The following is a 20,664-nucleotide window of genomic DNA, read 5'->3' as shown; positions in this document are numbered from 1 at the left end:
ACTGGAAAAAAAACATAAGGAGAGCAGCCTCCCACAAGGAGGAGCCGCCTCCACCTATGCTAGAGCCGGCTCCAACCATGGTAGAGCCGGCTCCTAACCATGTAGAGCCGGCTCCATGGTTCAATGGAGCCGTCTCATCTTCCCCCTCTCCTCTGTATACTTGTGTCGTCTCTGTTTGACTGCACTACCTTCGTCCCTCTCTGATACAGCTTTTAACACTTTTATTTGTGATCAAACCTACCCAGAGAAAACCCATCTACCTCCTTCATGCATTGATTAATAGTATTTTAAAAGAACAATTACACAGTTGGACCCAAAACAAACACTTTACAACAAGTTTTAGCACATACAGAAATAATGAGTTCTAAACATGCATAGTCAATTAACTCCGTTTAATAATTTCCTAGAACTACTTAGGCATGCAAAGAACACGAGTAAAAGGGAAAGAGATGAGGTTAGAACTTGCCTTTAGCCTTGCACCATTGTCCTCCTATATCCTCCCCTTGGCAGACCTTACAATACTCTGTTCTCAACCCTCTGTTTGTTTGTTTACAGAACCTAGGTTACGTTTGTGAACTCAGTGCTCTGATTGTAACCCTAGACTTATATTATCATGGTGTATTTATAAGTTTTAATCCCTAAAACCCTAATTCTTGTAAGATTAGAGACAGAGCCCAACTCGGCCCATAAACCATCCTATGTTAAAACCAACGCTGGCTACCATATAAATTTTAAACCTAATGCAAAACTATATGTGTGCAATACAGTCACGTTTAAGTCAATTTAAAATAATTAAAGTAAAACAATTAAATAACTACAATTAATTTAAAATAAAACAATTAAAAATAATTAAGTATTAATTAAAGCAATTCAATTAAACTAATTAAATACCTAACTACCAGTAAATAAATTAAATTAACACATATAAACTTCAACAATTAAAAATGAAATTTAAACAATAAATTAAATATCAGGACTATCTTTTTGAAATTAGGGGTATTACATAAAGCCCCTTGTCCAGATGGTTATAGTGCTTCTTTCTTTCACAAGACTTAGGGAATTGTGGGGAGGTCTGTTACCAATACAATCTAAGAATTTTTCAGAAATAGAAAGATGTTCTCCGAGGCCAACAATACATACATAGCCCTGGTTCCCTAATGTCCAAACCCTTCCTCCATGCTTGACCACAGACCTATTTCCTACTGTAATCCTGTATACAAGTGTATAGCCAAATTGCTTACAACCAACATATCACAAGTAGCCTTCATACATGGAAGGAAGATCACGGACCCTATATGACTAGCTCACGAGCTGTTCAGAAGGTACCACAAGAACTCTTCCCCTGCCAGATGTGCCATCAAGGTTGACTTAAGGAAAACATTTGACTCAGTGAAATGGGACTTTATTCTAAGCTGCCTCTCACTCCTGAACTTCCCACCCAAATTCATTTCACTAACACAGTCTTGTATTTCCACACCCTCATTTACCATTGCCTTAAATGAGGGATTCTTCAAATGCAAAAGAGGGCTGAGACAAGGGGACCATATTTTCCCCTTCTTCTTTGTTATAGTGATGGATGTTTTGTCCTTCATTATAAATGATTATATGAAAAATGCACATACCTTCAAATACCATTGGAGATGTGGAGCACTGAAGATTACTCATCTTTCTTATGCTAATGACCTCCTCCTTTTGTGCCATGGTGACATTACTTCTGTTTCAATATTGAAATCTGCCTTTGATCATTTCTGCAGCATGTCTGGTCTTGACATAAACCTCTCCAAAAGTAATGTTTTCTTCTTTAGAACTAACCCTCATACTCAATCACAAATCACAACCTTGCTTTGTATTGGTCTTGGCACCTTTCCAGTCAAGTATCTTGGAGTCCCACTTATTTCCACAAACCTAAAGGCACAACATTACAGTATTCTAATTAAGAAGATCACAAATAGAATCTCACATTGGTCTGCTAGATCACTTTCTTATGCAGGTAGACTTTAGCTCATTAAAGCAGTCTTGGTTTCTACACAAATCTAGTAGTCAAGCTTATTCATCCTCCCAAAGGCAGTCATCAACGAGCTCAACCAAATATTTAAATCCTTCCTTTGGTCAGGTCCAGAAATGAAGACAAGTGGAGTAAAAGTTGCTTAAGTGAAGGTATGTAAACCTAAGGAGGAAGATGGTCTTGGCATCCCAAACTTAGAGTTTACTAATAAAGCTGGTATCTTGAAATATATTTGGGATATACAAACCAATGAAAATTACAGGTTGTGGATCACTTGGTGCAACACATACCTCATTAAGTTAAGGAACTTCTGGACACTCAAGATCCTTCAGCCTTGCTCTTGGAGCTGGAGGAAGATACTACAACTCAGAAATCCTGCAAAGCTTTTTATCCAACACAGAATTGGTAATGGCAATACTACATTTTTTTTGGTGGGACAATTGGATTTTTGGAAGCCCTCTCAGCACAAGATATCTATTAAGAACACTCACTGATGCTGGATTCAATGATACAATTACAGTTAATATTTTCATCTTGAATTCATCTTAGTCTTTTCCCATAGGCCTTACAAATGCTATCCCAAAGCTGCCCTCACTTCCCACTCCATGCCCTTCTAGAAATGACAAAAAAACTTTAGATAACATCCCCAAATGGTACCTATAGCCTTAAACACACAACATGTCATCTCGCTGAGCACTGTCCTGAAGTCCATTAGCATAATTTAGTGTAGAAATCCCTCACAATACCAAGAATGAAGTTTAACCTTTGGCTAGCAGTCCAATCTAGGCTTCCAACTATTGACTGCAAATTAATGTCCCACCATGAAAATGTCTGTGCTCTTTGTCAAAACTGTGATACCACTCGACTTCGAGACATAGGTTGATCAGGCCCAAGCCTAAACCATAGGGAAATATCAAACAATTAAAGTGTTTAACAAACATTGAGTACAAAAAGAAATAAGAATAAATAAATAAGCTGAAAGAAGTAAATAATAAATCCTCCAATAATACGCCATTTAAAAATAATCTAATAATCCAAAACCTCTTATACCAGTAACCGTCTAGATTATAATTCGAGAATCCATCATTTGGACCCCTAATAAAATCATAACTGAAAATCGAAGTATAAATATCCGATACTAAAATAAAGAAAGAAATCCTACATAGACGAGTGATGAAGATTATCTCCACTCAGCACGAACAATCTTTAAGCCTGAACTGACGAACACCTGAAAAATAATGGTGGGTAAGGTCCATAAATAAGTTCTATTATACTATAGTCCAAACAGAGACTCGATGATATGTATACGTACATCCTAGTCAATTCAACAATAGCTAAGCAGTCCGTATGTATATATACACATTATAGGATGATCATTGGCCTATAGGTCTGCCTCAACTTGAACAGTTGGTAACATGCAAATCGCACATAAAATAGGCATGAGTACCTAGACCTACCAGGGCACACAGCTATCTACTATATCCAGTTATCCATCATAGGTAATATATACACCCTAACCATGATTCTGAGACTCAAACTCATATCATGACACACACACACACACACACACACACACACACACACACACATATATATAAAGAGTCCATCCTAATCCAAACATAAAAGTAAAACTATTCAACCATGTCATCCAACTGATTCAGTGGCCTGCCATGAAATAGGTAGGCCTTAACTTCTTTTGGTTAATCCGTTCCTAGAATAATAGAAATAAGTAGAACTTAACTTCTTTAGTTAATACGTCCTTAAAAGACCCCTATCCAATAATGGTGAACATATCCATACAATCTAATAATTGATGAAGTGAATAAAATAATACATCAATTAAATCCATAAACAAGCATAATAAAAATCAGAAACAATATATGATTAAATTATATTGCCAATATATGATTAACATTATCAAATATCCATTTAAATTGCTAAAATAATATTAAGCAATTAAATCATTCAATAACAATACGTCAATTTAATTGAAATTTCATATTGTTTAAGTTAGTCCATAATAATCATATTAATCATGTTTTATGAACTAATCAACCCTAAAATCCCCAAAACCAATTTCTAGAACCCAAAACACGTCAAAAACCAAAATTCAGCAAGGGAGCATACTCCCTTTTTAAGGGAGCAGGCTCTGCCTACAAGAGAGCCGGCTCAATCTGCTCTGTCCATAAGAGAGCCGGCTCTCTCCCTGAGAGCTGTCAAATTTTCACAGAGGGAGTCGGCTCTCTCCTTGCTATTCTTCTCTTTCTTCGTCTCCGGCGACCTTCGAACACTCCGATCATCTTTGTTAAGGGTCTTAAGTGTCTGTTCTATGTCCCAAACAATTCCAATTAATCATACAAAGTCTCTATGCATCTTTAACACAAATTAAAACAAGTTTATATGTAGGAAAATTCAAGATCTAACAAGAACACATACCAACACATAAAATCTGTTTTAATGCAATTTAAGCATGCATACATGGTCAATTTATTATCTGATTAATCCTAAAATTAACCTAGGCATGTACAGAACACGAATCTAAGGAAAATAGTAGGATAAAAACTTATCTTAAGGTTTCGAATTAAAACCTTCTCTTTTTCTTCCTTGGCTTTTCCAACGGCCTATGGTTGCCATTAAGACTCCTACTGCTCTGGTTCTAACACACGAACAAACCTAATCCTTCCTTCCTTGGTTCATCCCTTGTTCTTGGCCAAAACCCTAGCTTCCTCTCCCTCAGTTTCTCTTCTCTAAACTCTCTGCCTCCACCAATGTGAATAGGGTTTCTAAACCTTTTGGTAGACAATATACTTATATGTATGTACTAACCATTTCTAATCCTATTCCAATTATAATTACCTTAATAACTTAATATAAAAAAAAGAAAAAATATCAATAATATACATATATATGAATCCTCTGCTAAACTAACGTAATATACAAAGATATATATACAAACTATAACTTATATATATATATATACATATTATAATGACTATAAATACATTATTTCTAATTATTTATAATAATAATAATACTAATAATAATATATCCTATATACATATATACTCATATATATATGTATAACTATCCATGGGTAAATATTCGTACCCATCAAGACTCCTATCCAAGTAGTCCATGGGACCCAATTGGTTGGTCCATTACTACTATCTATATTCATTAAAATAAAATAAAATAAAATAACATTTAGATTAACAAATGACTACACATCATCATATAACATTTAAGCAAATAATTTTACACAACATTTAATCTAAATAAACCATTTTAGCACATAATTAAAATAAATAATTAATTCAATTAAACAATTAAACAAATAGTCAATTAATCAAATAATTAAATAAAAATGCACTTAAAACAATTAAATAAATCTCGAAACTATCCTTTTAAAATTATGGGTATTACAAAAACCACCTTGAATCACACCAGCATATCTTCTTCAATTACAGTTTCATCTCCCCAATATGGCGCTTCATCAAACTCAAATGCAAATTCAGTACTACAATTACAAATTGGGAAGACTTGATTCATTCCATAAGCACTCAGTGGAAAAGGAATTCGCGTATGAACCTGCTGCAAAAAGTATGCTTCTCTTCCATGGTCTACCATACTTGGGAAGAAAGAAACGAGAGGATCTTCAAGAAGAAGAAATCAACACAGAGAGTAGTGCTTGCAAAGATCACCTCCACAATCACAACTCTGCTTAAGTTGAGGTTCTTGAAAGATAATCAATCTTCCAGGCAAATTCTCATGGATTGGAACTTGTCGCTGGCTCATTGTCGCCCTCCTCCAAGACCGCCGGACGGATTTCTACTCAGATGATGATCAATCACCACCCTCTGCTAGGGTTTTTCATCGGATCGAGGACTAACAACCTCACTTAACAACGAAGGGAAACAAAGCCCAATAAGCGGCCCAACACGGGATAAGCCCAGCCATGATATACAAAACTAGTAACAGCAGATTCCAAAAAAAAAAAATTGCCTGGTGACGCTACTTAGTATCACCCATACACCGGAAACTTAACTAGGGTTTGCTTCCAATTTATTATGTTTTGTTAAGCATTTTTTTGCCCCTTTATTATGTCTGTATACACTTAGCCATGCTCGCATGTTAGTGGCTGTATGTGTGATGCTGTGAGCACATATAATTGGTGTAATTTTTTTTTTTTTTTGGCGCAAAAATAATTAGAAATAAACGGTATTATTATTATTATTATTATTATACATTTATTACATAAATGGTGTGGGCGGGCGGGCGACCCTTCCCCAACCCGAACCCATCCCATTGTGGGTGGATCAGGGATCAACTGAAGCAGCGCAAATTATCATAGACAGTTGGCCGTCATATTGGACAGTTGGACCCATTCTCCATAGAGTGCGAAACAGCCATTCATTATTAGTTCTTATTTATTTATTTTTTTGAGGAACTGAAACCATATTTCTAATAACAAAAGAGTAAAATAAAGAAAAACATGATAGCCATTATATGACAAATTGAAAATACAAAGAAGTTGTGGCTAATCATCCTATTACACTGACTTCGACCTTAGTAAATACTGAAAAGAATATACTAAAAATTCTTTTAAGGATAATAACATAGTACATCAAAAATCAAGTCGAAGCAGCGATTTATTTTTCTTCACCAATTTGCTCTCTCAATAATGCATCACAGTAACGTTGCACCTGATGATTGCGTACGAAATCTCCATGTCAAAATAAACGGTCTCGAAGGTGGCGTATCCCCGCGCATACCGGAATTTCCCGGTGCCTGCCACCACGGCCACCTCTCTCACGGCGTCGTGTTGGCGGCTTGTGCCCTGTATCTCCAAGGTGCTACCACTGAACTCCTCATTCGTGAACACAATTGAGATCAAAACATGTGTGTTTGACCCATCCAACGCGGAGGTCACGTAAATGCCTTGGGCCCTTCCGATTTGGGCCGAGTTCTTGTCAAGGCCTTCTGTAATTGGGTCATCCGTGCAAAAGATGGTTCCGAAGCCGAAAAACGACCAAACCCTGCCGGGGATGCCGGTTACCGGGAGAACCGTGGCGTTGGCACCGGCGGAGTAATCTTGAAAATACAGGGTCATGGTGGTTTCTTTGAGGTGGACACCATGAGAATGTGAACATAGCAACATTGTCAGAAGCAGCAATAAGGACAGTTTTGGCGCCATTGGAAGATATTTATGGCTAATTTGGGAAAATAAGAATTAAGCTATGAATGAAAGGCCTTGGTATGTTGTCTCATGAATTGATGAAGTGGCTTCTATTTATAAGGTCAGAGAGAGCTAGAGAGACAGGGAGGGAGGGAGAAGGAGCAAAAATTTTGGTCAAAGAATCTATCAAAATAAAACAAAATTGGGAACTTTATAAATTATAGTACTCTCCACTAAATAATACAGGGCGGAGACTTTGAAGAGCATTTTCGTGGGCGTTTTTTAGTGTATTTGAATAATTAAAGAAATCAAAAGATTTTTTGATTTGTGTACTTCTGATCTATTAATTTATTTATCTATTATATTGACTTTGGAAATGCTTTAAGCAATGTAATTTTTAAAAGGAAATTTAAACCAAGACCCATGTGATTGTCACACACATGTAAATATAATAGACATTGATCGTGCATTGTTAATAGAAAGTAATGGCGTCAAAAAAATAAAAAAATCGAATTCGAGGTATAGTGCATAGTTTGATAAAATCATACGATTTTTCCAATTTAAAGTCAATTTGGATAGTAACTTATCAAAAAAATAAAAATCAGCCCATTCAACTTAGACTTGGATAGAAGCGATTGCACAAAACAAGCTCAACCTATGTTGTTATACATGATTATTATTTACTTTTTAAATACTTTATTATATTTAGATTGTTGGAAATTCTGTGATAATGATTATTAACTCCCGTATTTCTTATATGAAGAAATATTATCATTACATGGTCAACTGACCTAGATAGTTTGTTTTTATTTATTTATTTTATTTTATTATTTTTTTTTGTTTTTTTGTTTTCATCAAACAAGCCTTAGGATCATAGATACCAACAGGAAATGCTAACCATTTTCGTATTTTATATAAGAGTAATAATAGTTACACCGAAACCATTCACTGAATTGTTGGGCAGAATAATGTGGTAGTTCAGTTGGCAGAAAACGTGCCGCCCCCAATTTTTAAGACGAAGATTGCATTTTTTATTCCTCTTATTCGATGCAATCTGCAACAACTTCAAATATTTTGATGATCTACAACAAATATTTGAAGATTTGCAGAGTACCTTTGGTAAATCAAATATATATATATATATATCAATCTCCCTGTTGCCGTAATTTTTTTTTTTTAAGAGTTCAACACCAACGTCAATCCATTGAATAGAGATTGATTCAGATGATTAGCGCTGATCAAACAATTCCATATATATATGTGTGTGTGTGTGTGTGTGTGTGTTTACCAAAGGTACTCAATAGTTCCAAAACGTCAAAAAGTTACAAATCGTCAAAAGTTTGTTTTAGATCATCAAACCATTTAGAGTTGTTGCAGATCACGTCGAATCGGAGGAAGAAGAAAAAAACGCAAGAAATTGAGGATGATGAGAGAAATTTCATTTAAGAAATTGAGGACAGCGGAGAAGTTTCTGAAATTAGGGATGTGATGATGAACAGTAAAAGTAAATAACTTGATTAGTAAAAAATCACGTTAAATCATTCTACCCAACAATTCGGTGCATGGCTTCGGTATAATTATCATTACTCTTTATATAAATGTGGGTGTGTACCTTCAAAAAAAAAAAAAAAAGTAATATATAGAATTTACTCCTCATCAGATTCTCTTATTGATTTATTTATTTATTTATTATTATTATTATTATTTATTTTGTGAATGGTTAATCTAACAAAGAATGGAATCATGCTAAACCGTCAACTCCTCACTAGCGTCTGCCAACTTGCGCCAAGTTGAGCTTTATTCATTATTCTTAACAAGAAGATTGGTTAGATAGTTAGATAATTCTTCTAGACTAGAAGGATGCTTTGATTATTATGTAAAAAATTAAACATAAAATGTAGACATGACACGTTTTAGGGTGGCAAATTACGATACGATCCATCAACACGATTTGAACATGACATGATACAAGATAAGCGGGTTTCGGTTGACCTTAAACGGGTTCGACTTATAAACGGGTTGATATGATTAACCTGTTTATTTAACCGTGTCTGGTTAAGGTTGAGAGGTTCAACCCGTCTAACCCGTTTAACTTAACATGTTATAATCGTTAATATGACTTATGTAATATACTACATGTGACGACCTAAGTTTTTCAACTCAGTGCGTCAGTGATGAACCGAAAAATGACCCGATAACGGATCCGAAGTGCGGAAGCAAAAGACAAAACAACGGTCTCTAGAGATACTACATGGCTCTAAGACACCACTATGACCCTCAACGAGGTCACATTACCTAAAGGAATCAAATGCGGAAACAACGTTTCAAAAACGAACAAGAATGAACCTAGGGGAAAAATCATCATTTCCAACTTAAAAGTGGAGCCACCAAGCACACCATTGGAAAGACAACGAAAAATTAATGAATTTAGACTCAAGAATCACTTGATTCGGAGTCCGGATGAAGAAGATATGGCTAACGGAAGAAGAAGGGGCAAAACGGTCCAAAAGAGGTAACCCATGAACATCTAACCGGTTAGGAGGCCAAAAATAGTGACAAAAACGCTGCCCACACTCATCTAACCGGTTACGAGATCCCATCTAACCATTTAGATGTGAAGAGGTAGTAAGGGGGCGACCCAAAAACTTGGCAGCAGGGGTTTTTCCGGGAAAAATGGAAATTTGAGGGTCAAGATGACATTTTCTGGAAAAACGCAAAGAAGATATCCCCCTCAAAATCGGGTTTTCTACGTGACTAGGGAGAAAAATAATAAATAAAAAAAACTCGCTGTGAAATGCCCAAAATGCCCTCCTAAGAAAACTGGTCCAGAGGGTCCAAAAAGTTGCTAAATTTAAAAACTAAGAGCTGAACTTCGTATACGATTTCCGATACCAAGACGACATTTTTTGAAAAAACACGAAAAAGAAACCCCCCCTAAAATCATGTTTTCTATTCAACCATATTGAAACAAAGAAATAAAACTGAATTGAAAAGTCTAGAATACCCCTAGATTAGAATATGCAACAAAAATGCAAAATGAGTCCGTTGGAAGCTCAAAACACAAACGATGAGGTTTTGCCCGGAAACGACTATGCACGCAAACGTAACTTACCTATTTAGACGTGCTACAATGGTCCATGGCTTAAAAACATAGCCAACGCAAAATTCAACCCCCCAACGGGCAAAAAGACAAAAATGGACTTAGAATGGAAAATATGGAATCCAAAAATACAAAATGGAGTCAATTGACCGTTTGGCCTTTGACCACACTTCATACAAGATTAATAAGACCCTATGAAAGAATGAAAATGGAATTCCCACACCCGATGCAGCCATAGTGAAGCAATGATTTGCGATTTTTCAAGGTTTTCATAATATTTCATGAAGTTAAAAAGTTGCATAGAATACAATATACATGTCATTGGCCTCCGGCCTCTTCTCATATATATCAAATACATTGAAAGAAGTGTACTTAAGTACACATTACATACATGGAATCAAATATACATATTTTGACATATAAGACTACAATTGGCATTCTGAGCCAACCTTCACAAAAATGGAAGTCTCCAAGTCCACAAACCATCCAAGCATAATGAAGACCTCAACTTTAATTCTTGTACCTGAAATATGCCCCAGTATCATAGGGGTGAGTAACATAAAGCTACTCGTAGGAGATGAGCATGCATCGACCTAGCATTTTACAAATTTATCACCTTAAGGTGAAATATGTTAAAGGGGCTCATGTCACCTAACGTCTATGTCCAAATGAGACTCGGGGAGCATCCTAAGCTACCTTAGAGTCTAAGCAACAAGAATCATGATATACATACGTGTATGAAATGAATCATGGTTGGGATAATCTAAAGAACACGACAAGAAGAATGCTTGAGCATAGATTAACATGAATTGCGTCTTCAATACAATTGAACTAGGTCTAGAGTAATCCATATAACATGACAAAAGCATATTTGAATACAAGTTAACAAGAATCACATTACCCATGCAATCCAACAACAAAAGAGTATGTTATACAATGCAACAAGGTATAAGTTCTCAAAGCCATCAACTTAGAATCTAAAGCACAGAGTAACAGTGGTGGTTCATGTCACCTAACGTCTAAGTTCTAAATGAATCAATAGGATCAATCCTAAGCTTTGTTAGAACGTCAAAACACAATTTTCAATATCGATGCAATTTAACCAACATTGGAACTTCCAATACAACGCATAAAGCACAGTTTCACAAAGTTAACATCATGTAACTTAAAATGGAACGACAAATAAGGAACAACAAGTTACAACATCATCTAGTTATCAACTTGAAAATGAAATGCGAAATCAAACAAAGTGGATACTCGGACGTCACGCCGGATCAGACCGACAACATAGTTACTTTAGGGTTACTAGCCCATGGGTAACCTCCCTATGTGCGCACTAGACTATATAGAGGGACTATCCCCCGTACTAGAACCACGTCCTAGCCATAGTCAACAACGACATCCCCAAGTTTCCAAAATCAACAAGTTGTGAAATAACGCATATATCAACAGGAATATGTAAGATAATCAACTATCTACCAAGCACAACCAAATTTGGAAACCTATACAATACATGCTCTAAATCCACAACTAATATGATATGATGAATGTCGAATCTTCAGTGTGCGATTCGTTACACGCTATGCATGAAAGATGTAAAATATGAAGTGTGCAAATCATTACGCAAGATAACAATATATTCAATATTGAAAACATAAGCTCATGAGTTTAAATACAATAACAAGGTAGAACTTTAATTAAATCATGCTAATTTAAATCCCAAGGTTCTAAAACAACTTCAAATAGTCCCAAATTAATATATACTAGTAAACAAGTCATGGTCAATACAAATATCAAGTTAAAACCTTAATTAAGCTAATGGGACCACAAAATAGATTTTAATTAATTCTTTTAATTAAAATCTCTTGATTTTCAAACTTAACCAAGTGCTCTCAAATTAACCTATGTTGGAAAACATGCCAAAAACTAATGTAATATCACATTACAAGTTTATTTCATTCAATTTAAGACCATGTGAATTAAACTTTCACTAAAGTTAAATATAAATTAAAAGTTGCAATTCTTATGCAATTAATCCCAATTTAATATATGTGAACAACTATACGTAAGCTTAATTTTCTAGCATGCCACAATACAATTCCAAATTGTATATCACCATGAGGATTAAATCTTAAACATGGAATTTAATTAAATAAAATGTTTCAAAACCTAACCGAATATTCTAAATCAAATATATGTGAAGTTATATGGCATGTAAATCAAGAATATCAAGTCGGAATTCAAATAGAGTGAATAGTGCACTCGGGGCAAATTAAGGCCACATGATTTAATATTTTATTCAAGATAAATATTATATAAAATTTTTATTACTTATTCAATTTCCCTCAATTTAATATATGTCAATGACCATATTATAGAGTATTATATTACCATACTACATGTTTAAAACAAATCATAAGCAACCGGGAAAATCAAATCCAATATAAGAAAATTAAATAATAAAATCTCTAGATTTCATATTTAAGCATGCAATCAAGTTGTATAAGCATCAATAGCATGTTATAAAACAAGAATTAAACCTATAACACCTTCTCCCTCAATTTGAGATGAAAAACCCAAATCCCCACCGAATTGAAACGGCTCCGAATCCGACGAAACTCCTAGGTTTTGTTGGGGACAACACGATCTATATGAATCCCCAAGAAGCCCGATGAAAATCCAAACTTGACCTCAATCCCGAACTCAAAATTTGGTCAAAAATGGTTTCTAATAAGGGATAATGATAGAACACGTCGAGGGAAACAACAAATGTAAAGGCCGAAGGATTTTCATCAAAGAAAAGTGGATCAAAAAAGGAGAGAGAAAGTGGCAGCCATGGCTGCTAGGAGATCCTGCCAAGAGAGGTGGGGAAGATGACCAAAATCTGATTTTTCTTCTTTAAGTGTTCTATTTATAGTAAGTCTTAAAAACTGCCCCGAAAGGGCCCCGCCGGGTCCGGAAAAGTGGATTTTGAGCAAACGCTCTCAAATGGCAAAACTCCGTGAACAAAAAAGATTCAAAATGAGAAAATATGGATAACGGAAGAAACGGCGTCAAAAACTGAGTCCCGAATAAAAAGTTATACTCTGAACAATTTCGGCGGCAACTAGGGCCAGAAATCCCTAAAATTGGGGAAAACAATCAGAAGGAAATTCTAAGAGTCCATGACTCGACGAAATGTGAAAATGAATCCCATACGAGGATCTAGGCTCCAGACGAGACATTTTGCAATAACTTCCGTTAATTGCACAATGACCCCTACAAAAAGGGTGAACTGCGAAATTACCCCAGAATGAAAATATTTTTCAAAAGATATTTTCTTAGATGCCCCTAAAATAAAATATCTTCAAAAGATATTTACGAAAAATACCCTAAGAAATGAAAAAGATTCTGAAGAATTGTGCATCCATGCCCCTATGGGCACCGAGAGCAACCAGAGTACTTTCCTGCAAAAGTAAAGATACGTATTTCGAGGAAACCACTGAAGATGAAGGCACATGAAATCAAAAACCAACTCCGAGCATGAGAAGTGAGGTTTTGCCAAACAAGTGACAAACGGGGAAAAGACAGAATAGGGAAAAAAAAACGAAACAAGGAAAAGGACGAAAGGCGCATAGTGTCCGAAAAGTGAAAATGCAGAAATGACTCGGTCCTCAAAGGATGTTGTCAATCCATGGAAAAGAGTCTCGGAAACCATTTTCAAGCACTCGAGATGACACTAAGTTACAAGAAACAGAGCTCAGAAAAGAAAATTAAACGAAAAAAATTCATTCGTAAAATTTCAGGAAAAAGTAAAGGAAGGCAAATGACCGGGTCGTTACATTACATGTTTAAACTCAATTATTATGAATAATTAAGTAATTTTAATATAAACCTTAACTATGCCTTTTGAATATTTGGGTTAATTGTGACAAAATATTTTTTTTTAGTATTTATTATTTGATTAAATATTAAATGTCTCGTTTGAATAAACATCTAAACAAGTCATTAAACTGGTTAATACGTTTAATAAACAGATCCGATTAGTATTGAAGGTTTTTGACATAATTATTAAATAAGTCGAGTTTGGGTGTACTTGTTTAGTAGAATACCCCTATATAAACACGACACGATTATGACCCCCAACACGAATTGCCACCCCTAACACATACGGATCACATGGTATAAAAAAAACACACACACACACACTCTTATATATATGCTAAGAAAAGGCACGTGCGTTGCACGTGGTGAATATTTTTGTTCATATATTTTTTTAATTGTTTATAGTTTTCATTATATGATATTGTCATATATTAATAAATTCATATCAATAATGTTTAAAGAATAATAATGGTCACCACAAAAGAAACAAAATAAGGTTTTTCATTGATGGATGAATCATCTAAGTATGATATATTAGAAAATCCAATGTGTTAGAATTTTATAAAAAAAATAGATTTATTAGGTAACTTGTAATTTGAATTTTATTAGATAATTTGAAAATGGTGATTAATTTTATTACGTAATTTTTAGAATTTTTTAGAAACTATTTTCATAAACCCTATATATAAAAACTCTTTTTATATCAATTAATAAATATTTATTATTTATTTGATATTAAATAATAAATATTTTATAGTTTTATAGAAACTCTTTTTATATTAATTAATAATAATTTTTTTATATATATATATTTTGTGTTAGAGTTTTATAGAAACTCTTTAATAATAGTATAGATTTTTTTTATACTAATTAATAAATATTTTATAGTTTTATAGAAACTCTTTTTATAAAAACTATTTTTGTAGTTTGAATTTTATTAGGTAATTTAAAATGATGATATTTTTTTATATTTTGTGTTAGAATTTTATAGAAACCCTTTTAATAATAGTATAGATTTATTAGGTAATTTTTAATTTGAATTTTATTGGGTAATTTAAAAGTGGTGATTGATTTTATTAGCTAGTTTTTAAAGTTTTATAGAAACTTTTTTTATAAAAACTCTTTTTATATTAATTAATAGATATTTTATATTAATTAATAATTATTTTATAGTTTTATAGAAACTCATTTATAAAAACTATCTTTGTAATTTAAATTTTATTAGAGTTTTATAGAAATTAGATTTATTAGATAATTTGTAATTTGAATTTTATTAGGTAATTTGAAAATGGTGATTGATTTTATTTGGTAATTTCTAGAGTTTTATAGAAACTATTTTTATAAAAACTCTTGATATTAAAAAATAATTTATAAGTATTTCATAGAAACTATTTTTATAAAAATATTTTTATATTAATTAATAAATATTTTTTTTGTAATTTGTGTTACAGTTTTACAGAAACTCTTTTAATAATAGTATAGATTTTTTTATAATAATTAATAAATATTATATAGTTTTATACAAACTCTTTTTATAAAAACTCTTTTTGTAATTTGAATTTTATTAGGTAATTTGTAATTTAAATTTTATTTGGTAATTTGAAAGTGGTGATATTTTTTTATATTTTGTGTTAGAGTTTTATAGAAACTCTTTTAATAATAGTATAGATTTATTGGGTAATTTTTAATTTGTAATTTGAATTTTATTAGGTAATTTGAAAGTGGCGATTGATTTTATTAGGTAATTTTTAGAGTTTTCTAGAAACTCTTTTTATAAAAATTCTTTTTCTATTAATTAATAAATATTTTTTTTATTATAATTTTTAGAGTTTTGTAGAAACTATTTTTATAAAAACTATTTTTATATTAATTAATAAATATTTTTTTAGTAAATATTTTATATTAATTAATAAATATTTTATAGTTTTATAGAAGCTCTTCTCATTAAAACTATTTTTGTAATTTGAATTTTATTAGGCAATTTGTAATTTAAATTTTATTAGGTAATTTGAAAGTGGTTATTGATTTCAATAAGTAAATTTTAGAATTTTATAGAAATTCTTTTTATAAAACTATTTTTATATTAATTAATAAATATTTTTTTATATTTTGTGTTACAGTTTTATAATTTGTAATGTGAATTTGTTCGGTAATTTGAAAGTGGTGATTTATTTTATTTGGTAATGTTTAGATTTTTATAGAAATTATTTTTATATTAATTCATAAATAACTCTTTTTATATAAACTATTTTTATATTAATTAATAAATATTATAAAACTCTTAAAAAATATTTTTATATTAATTAATAAATATTTTTTATATTTTGTGTTACAGTTTTATAGAAACTCTTTTAATAATAATATAGATTTATTAGGTAATTTGTATATTAGGTAATTTGAAAGTGGTGATTTATATTTTTAGGTAATTTTTAGAGTTTTATAAAAACTATTTTTATATTAATTAATAAATATTATAAAACTATTTTTATATTATTAATTAATAAATATTTTTTTATATTTTGTTGTTGCATTTTTATATAAACTCTTTGAAAAATAGTATAGATTTATTAGGTAATTTCAAAGTGGTGTTTTATTTAATTAGGTAATTTTTTTAGAAGCCAATAGATAAATAGGTAACTCTTTTAACAATAGTATAGATTTATTAGGTAATTTGTAATTTGAATTTTATTAGGTAATTTGAAATTGGTGATTTATTTTATTAGGTAATTTTTTTTAGAAAGAAATAGATAAATAGGTAATTTGAATTTTATTAGGTAATTTTTAGAGTTTTATAACAATTAATAAATTTTTTTTTTTAAATAGTAAAAAACTCTTGCACATTTAATAATAGTATGAAACTCTTTTAATAATAATATAAATTTTTTATACTAATTAATAAATATTTTATAGTTTTATAGTAATTTAAATTTTATTAGGTAATTTGAAAATGGAAAAGACACCTGTAAGTGAATGGAGTGAATGTTGTAAGTGCATTGTAACTACACCTACCAAAGTATTCAACAGTATTGCTTGATAGAAATATTTTTTCTTTGTTTAAGAAAAAGGAATAGTGTGAGTCTGCTAATGATGTAAATTTTCTATAAGCAAAGTTCAATTTAATTGGAAAAATTGCAAATACACTCAAATCTACATATACGGCATATCTACAACAAAGTGGTAAATGGTAATAGCATGTGCAAAATATGCAAAATTCACAACCAGTCAAGTTCTAGGCAATACAACACCATGGAGTGGCGGCAGCTTGTATTGAGGTGGGCTCGTAGAAAGGGTTGGCCGGCCAAGCACTTCGTGATAACAAACAGGAAGAGTGAAGTTTACCAAACACTTGGGTATACAGCCTTTCTGTGGCTTTGTTGAAATAAAAAGCCCCCTTCCCTTTGATACTTCCTTTTGATAATCAAAGGTCTATGATCAATTAATAGGAGGCTTTGTACGGAAAGACAATTATCTCACTTCAGCCTCGTCACTCGTTCATAGTTCCGATCTCAAAAGTTTGGAAGAATGGCAATCCATATTTTGGATTGTCAACAATCCATCTCAAAATCCAATAATACAAATCACAACCATACAAAACTCAAACTTGCCTGATGAAACAACACATATCAAAATCCAATAATACAAATCACAACCATACACAACTCAATTGTATTAAAAATAGAGTTCTTCTGCATCACAGATGATTTGATATTCTAGTTCTAGAATTCTTAATTTCTGTGTCATTTCCTCCTTCCTCCATACCTCTATTTATAAGCTTGATGACATGTGCTCGGTAATTTGTGTTAGAATTTTATAGAAACTCTTTAACTATATCTTTGTCTAAATATATATTAATAATACTCGTATAATTAGATTTCCTTTTATTAAAAAAACTCATAATAAATAGATAAATTGGTAATTTGTGTAAAGTTTTATAGAAACTCTTTAAATATATCTTTGTCTAATGGGATAGAGTTTTATTGAAAATAAAATAGATAATTTTTGATATAGTTTTATATAAATTATTTTATTTTCTTCAGATATATCCTTCTCTAATTAGATTTTCTTTTATTATATCAATTAATAAATAATATAAATAATTTTTTATATTAATAATACTCGTATAATTGGATTTCCTTTTATTAAAAACTCATAATAAATAGATAAATAGGTAATTTGTATTAGAATTTTATAGAAACTCTTTAAATATATCTTTGTCTAATGTAATACAGTTTTATTGAAAATAAAATAAGTAATTTGTGGTAGACTTATTCTTGTCTAATTAGATTTTATTTTATTTTATAGAAACTCTTTTAATAATAGTATAGATTTATTAGGTATAAACTCTTTAAATGGGATAGAGTTTTATTGAAAATAAAATAGATAATTTGTGGTAAAGTTTTATATAAATTATTTTATTTTCTTCAAATATATCATTCTCTAATTAGATTTTCTTTTATTATATCAATTAATAAATAATATAAATAATTTTTTATATTAATAATACCTGTATAATTAGATTTCCTTTTATTAAAAACTCATAATAAATAGATAAATAGGTAATTTGTATTAGAGTTTTATAGAAACTCTTTAAATATATCTTTGTCTAATGTGATAGAGTTTTATTGAAAATAAAATAAGTAATTTGTTGTAGACTTATTCTTGTCTAATTAGATTTTATTTTATTTTATAAAAACTCTTCTAATAATAGTATAGATTTATTAGGTAATTTGTAATTTGAATTTTATTAGGTAATTTGAATTTTATTAAGTAATTTTTAGAGTTTTATATTAATTAATAAAGATTTTTTTATATTAATAAATAATTACTGAAATACTGAAATGATATTGATATAGATATATATATATATATATATATATATATATATATATATCATCTATCCAAAAAAAAAAAACAGTAGATCGCAAGGATATGCAAACACCATAAACAGTTGATCAGTCAATTATGAAATCCCAATACATTTATTTTCATTCACTAATTGCAAGTCCAATTAACTATATATACTCTAATAATGTAGCACAGTCACGTTACACTTAGCAACCGCGTACCAATTTGCTTTGTTCTGGTAAACCGTCTGGAAGGTAGCGTAACCCCTCGCATACCGGAATATTCCGGTGCCGCCCACCACCGCCACCTCATTGACACTCTGATAATTGTGACTAGCACCTTGTATCTCTATTGTGCTACCATTGTAGGTTGCATTGGTGAATACAATTGATGCCGAGACATGTGTACTGGACCCGTCCAATGCCGAGGTCACAAATATGCCTTGGGCCCGTCCAATCTGAGCCGAGGTTTTATCGAAGCCCACTGTTATTGGGTCGTCTGCGCAAAACATGGTACCGAAGGTGGTGAGTGTCCAGGGAAATCCCGGGATGCCGGTGACCGGTATGGCAGTGGCGTTCGTGACGTTTGTGGCGGTTGTGACGGCGGTAAAGTTTAGGTCGACGGACCACTCATGGAGGTAGAATGTCATGTTGGTTTCTTTAAGCTGGCCAACTTCAGCTGATGAAAATATGAACATTGTCATAAGCAATAACAAGCACACTTTGGAGGCTCTCGTCAGTGCCATTTGGAAATAGTGGACTCGAGTGAATCAAACTGGCAAAGGTGGGGGCTTGTATTTATAAAGTGGAGAGAGAGATATGAGTGGGCAAACATAATTGTATGTCATAAAAGATACTTTTTCTTTTCTGTTTTTAAAATATATATTTATTTTTATTTTTATTTTTATTGTGTATAGCTGTTTTTAAAAGGCAGTTAAGAGTGCTTTAAAAGTTTCAAATTGAAACAACATGGTTTTGGTAAATCATATCGCCATGCAAGTTAAAAAATTAAAAAAATTCGACACATTTACTTGTATAACATGTTATTAGTCGGGATCATATAGTCTCGGATTATGGAATTAATTTGAATGATACGGCTCAATAAATATCACTCATATAGAGTATTGTTTAATCAGTCGATTCATGTTTATATCAGGACTTATTGGGAGTCTCGGTATCAATAACTTGATAAATAATTGCACAAGAACGGATCCAGAAACTCGTGTGAGGGGGGCAATACTGAATTTTTTGAATAATTTCGTAAGTGACAAAGACAATATTTCATAAATATATTTATATCAAAATGACAAATATAGGGGGCTTAGTAGTAAAAAACCCCTGGGTACAACATGGGTCAGTCCTTGGTTGCGCACCGGCTAATTCACCGAACCATTCTTTTATATTTATTGGCCAAGACTTGCATACTCTTTACAAAGATACAACCTTAACAATATACCTATTCATGGTGAGAGCCTTTAAAGTTGTTGGACTGAGAGACTTATTTTGGTTTGGATTAAACAGTATTATTAATGTGCAATTTGATTTCTAAGCTAGAGATGGCATAAATTTTGAGTGAGCATTGCTCAATTATTTATTTATTTTTTTTTACAAAAAAATGTACAAGGGAAAGCAAATTTGCGATGCATAATCTTTTGTTATATATATACACGCTACA

At 31.8% G+C, this 20,664-nt stretch overlaps 2 protein-coding genes across 2 annotated transcripts; both read right to left on the bottom strand.

The window, feature by feature from the left end:
- Window positions 1-6,481: 6,481 nt before the first annotated feature.
- LOC132310317 (dirigent protein 1-like) lies at window positions 6,482-7,338 on the bottom strand. The gene has a single exon (XM_059808501.1). The coding sequence runs from the start codon at window positions 7,197-7,199 to the stop codon at window positions 6,681-6,683; it is 519 nt and encodes a 172-aa protein (XP_059664484.1). The 5' UTR covers window positions 7,200-7,338; the 3' UTR covers window positions 6,482-6,680.
- Window positions 7,339-19,168: 11,830 nt separating this feature from the next.
- LOC132309620 (dirigent protein 4-like) lies at window positions 19,169-19,735 on the bottom strand. The gene has a single exon (XM_059807911.1). The coding sequence runs from the start codon at window positions 19,733-19,735 to the stop codon at window positions 19,169-19,171; it is 567 nt and encodes a 188-aa protein (XP_059663894.1).
- Between the last annotated feature and the right edge of the window lie 929 nt (window positions 19,736-20,664).

This window comes from Cornus florida, unplaced genomic scaffold (genome assembly GCF_030987335.1).
Source record: "Cornus florida cultivar Cherokee Brave unplaced genomic scaffold, ASM3098733v1 CherokeeBrave_3.0.0_Hap2_Chr05, whole genome shotgun sequence".
Taxonomy (NCBI): Eukaryota; Viridiplantae; Streptophyta; class Magnoliopsida; order Cornales; family Cornaceae; genus Cornus; species Cornus florida.
This window is presented reverse-complemented; position numbering and strand designations above follow the sequence as displayed.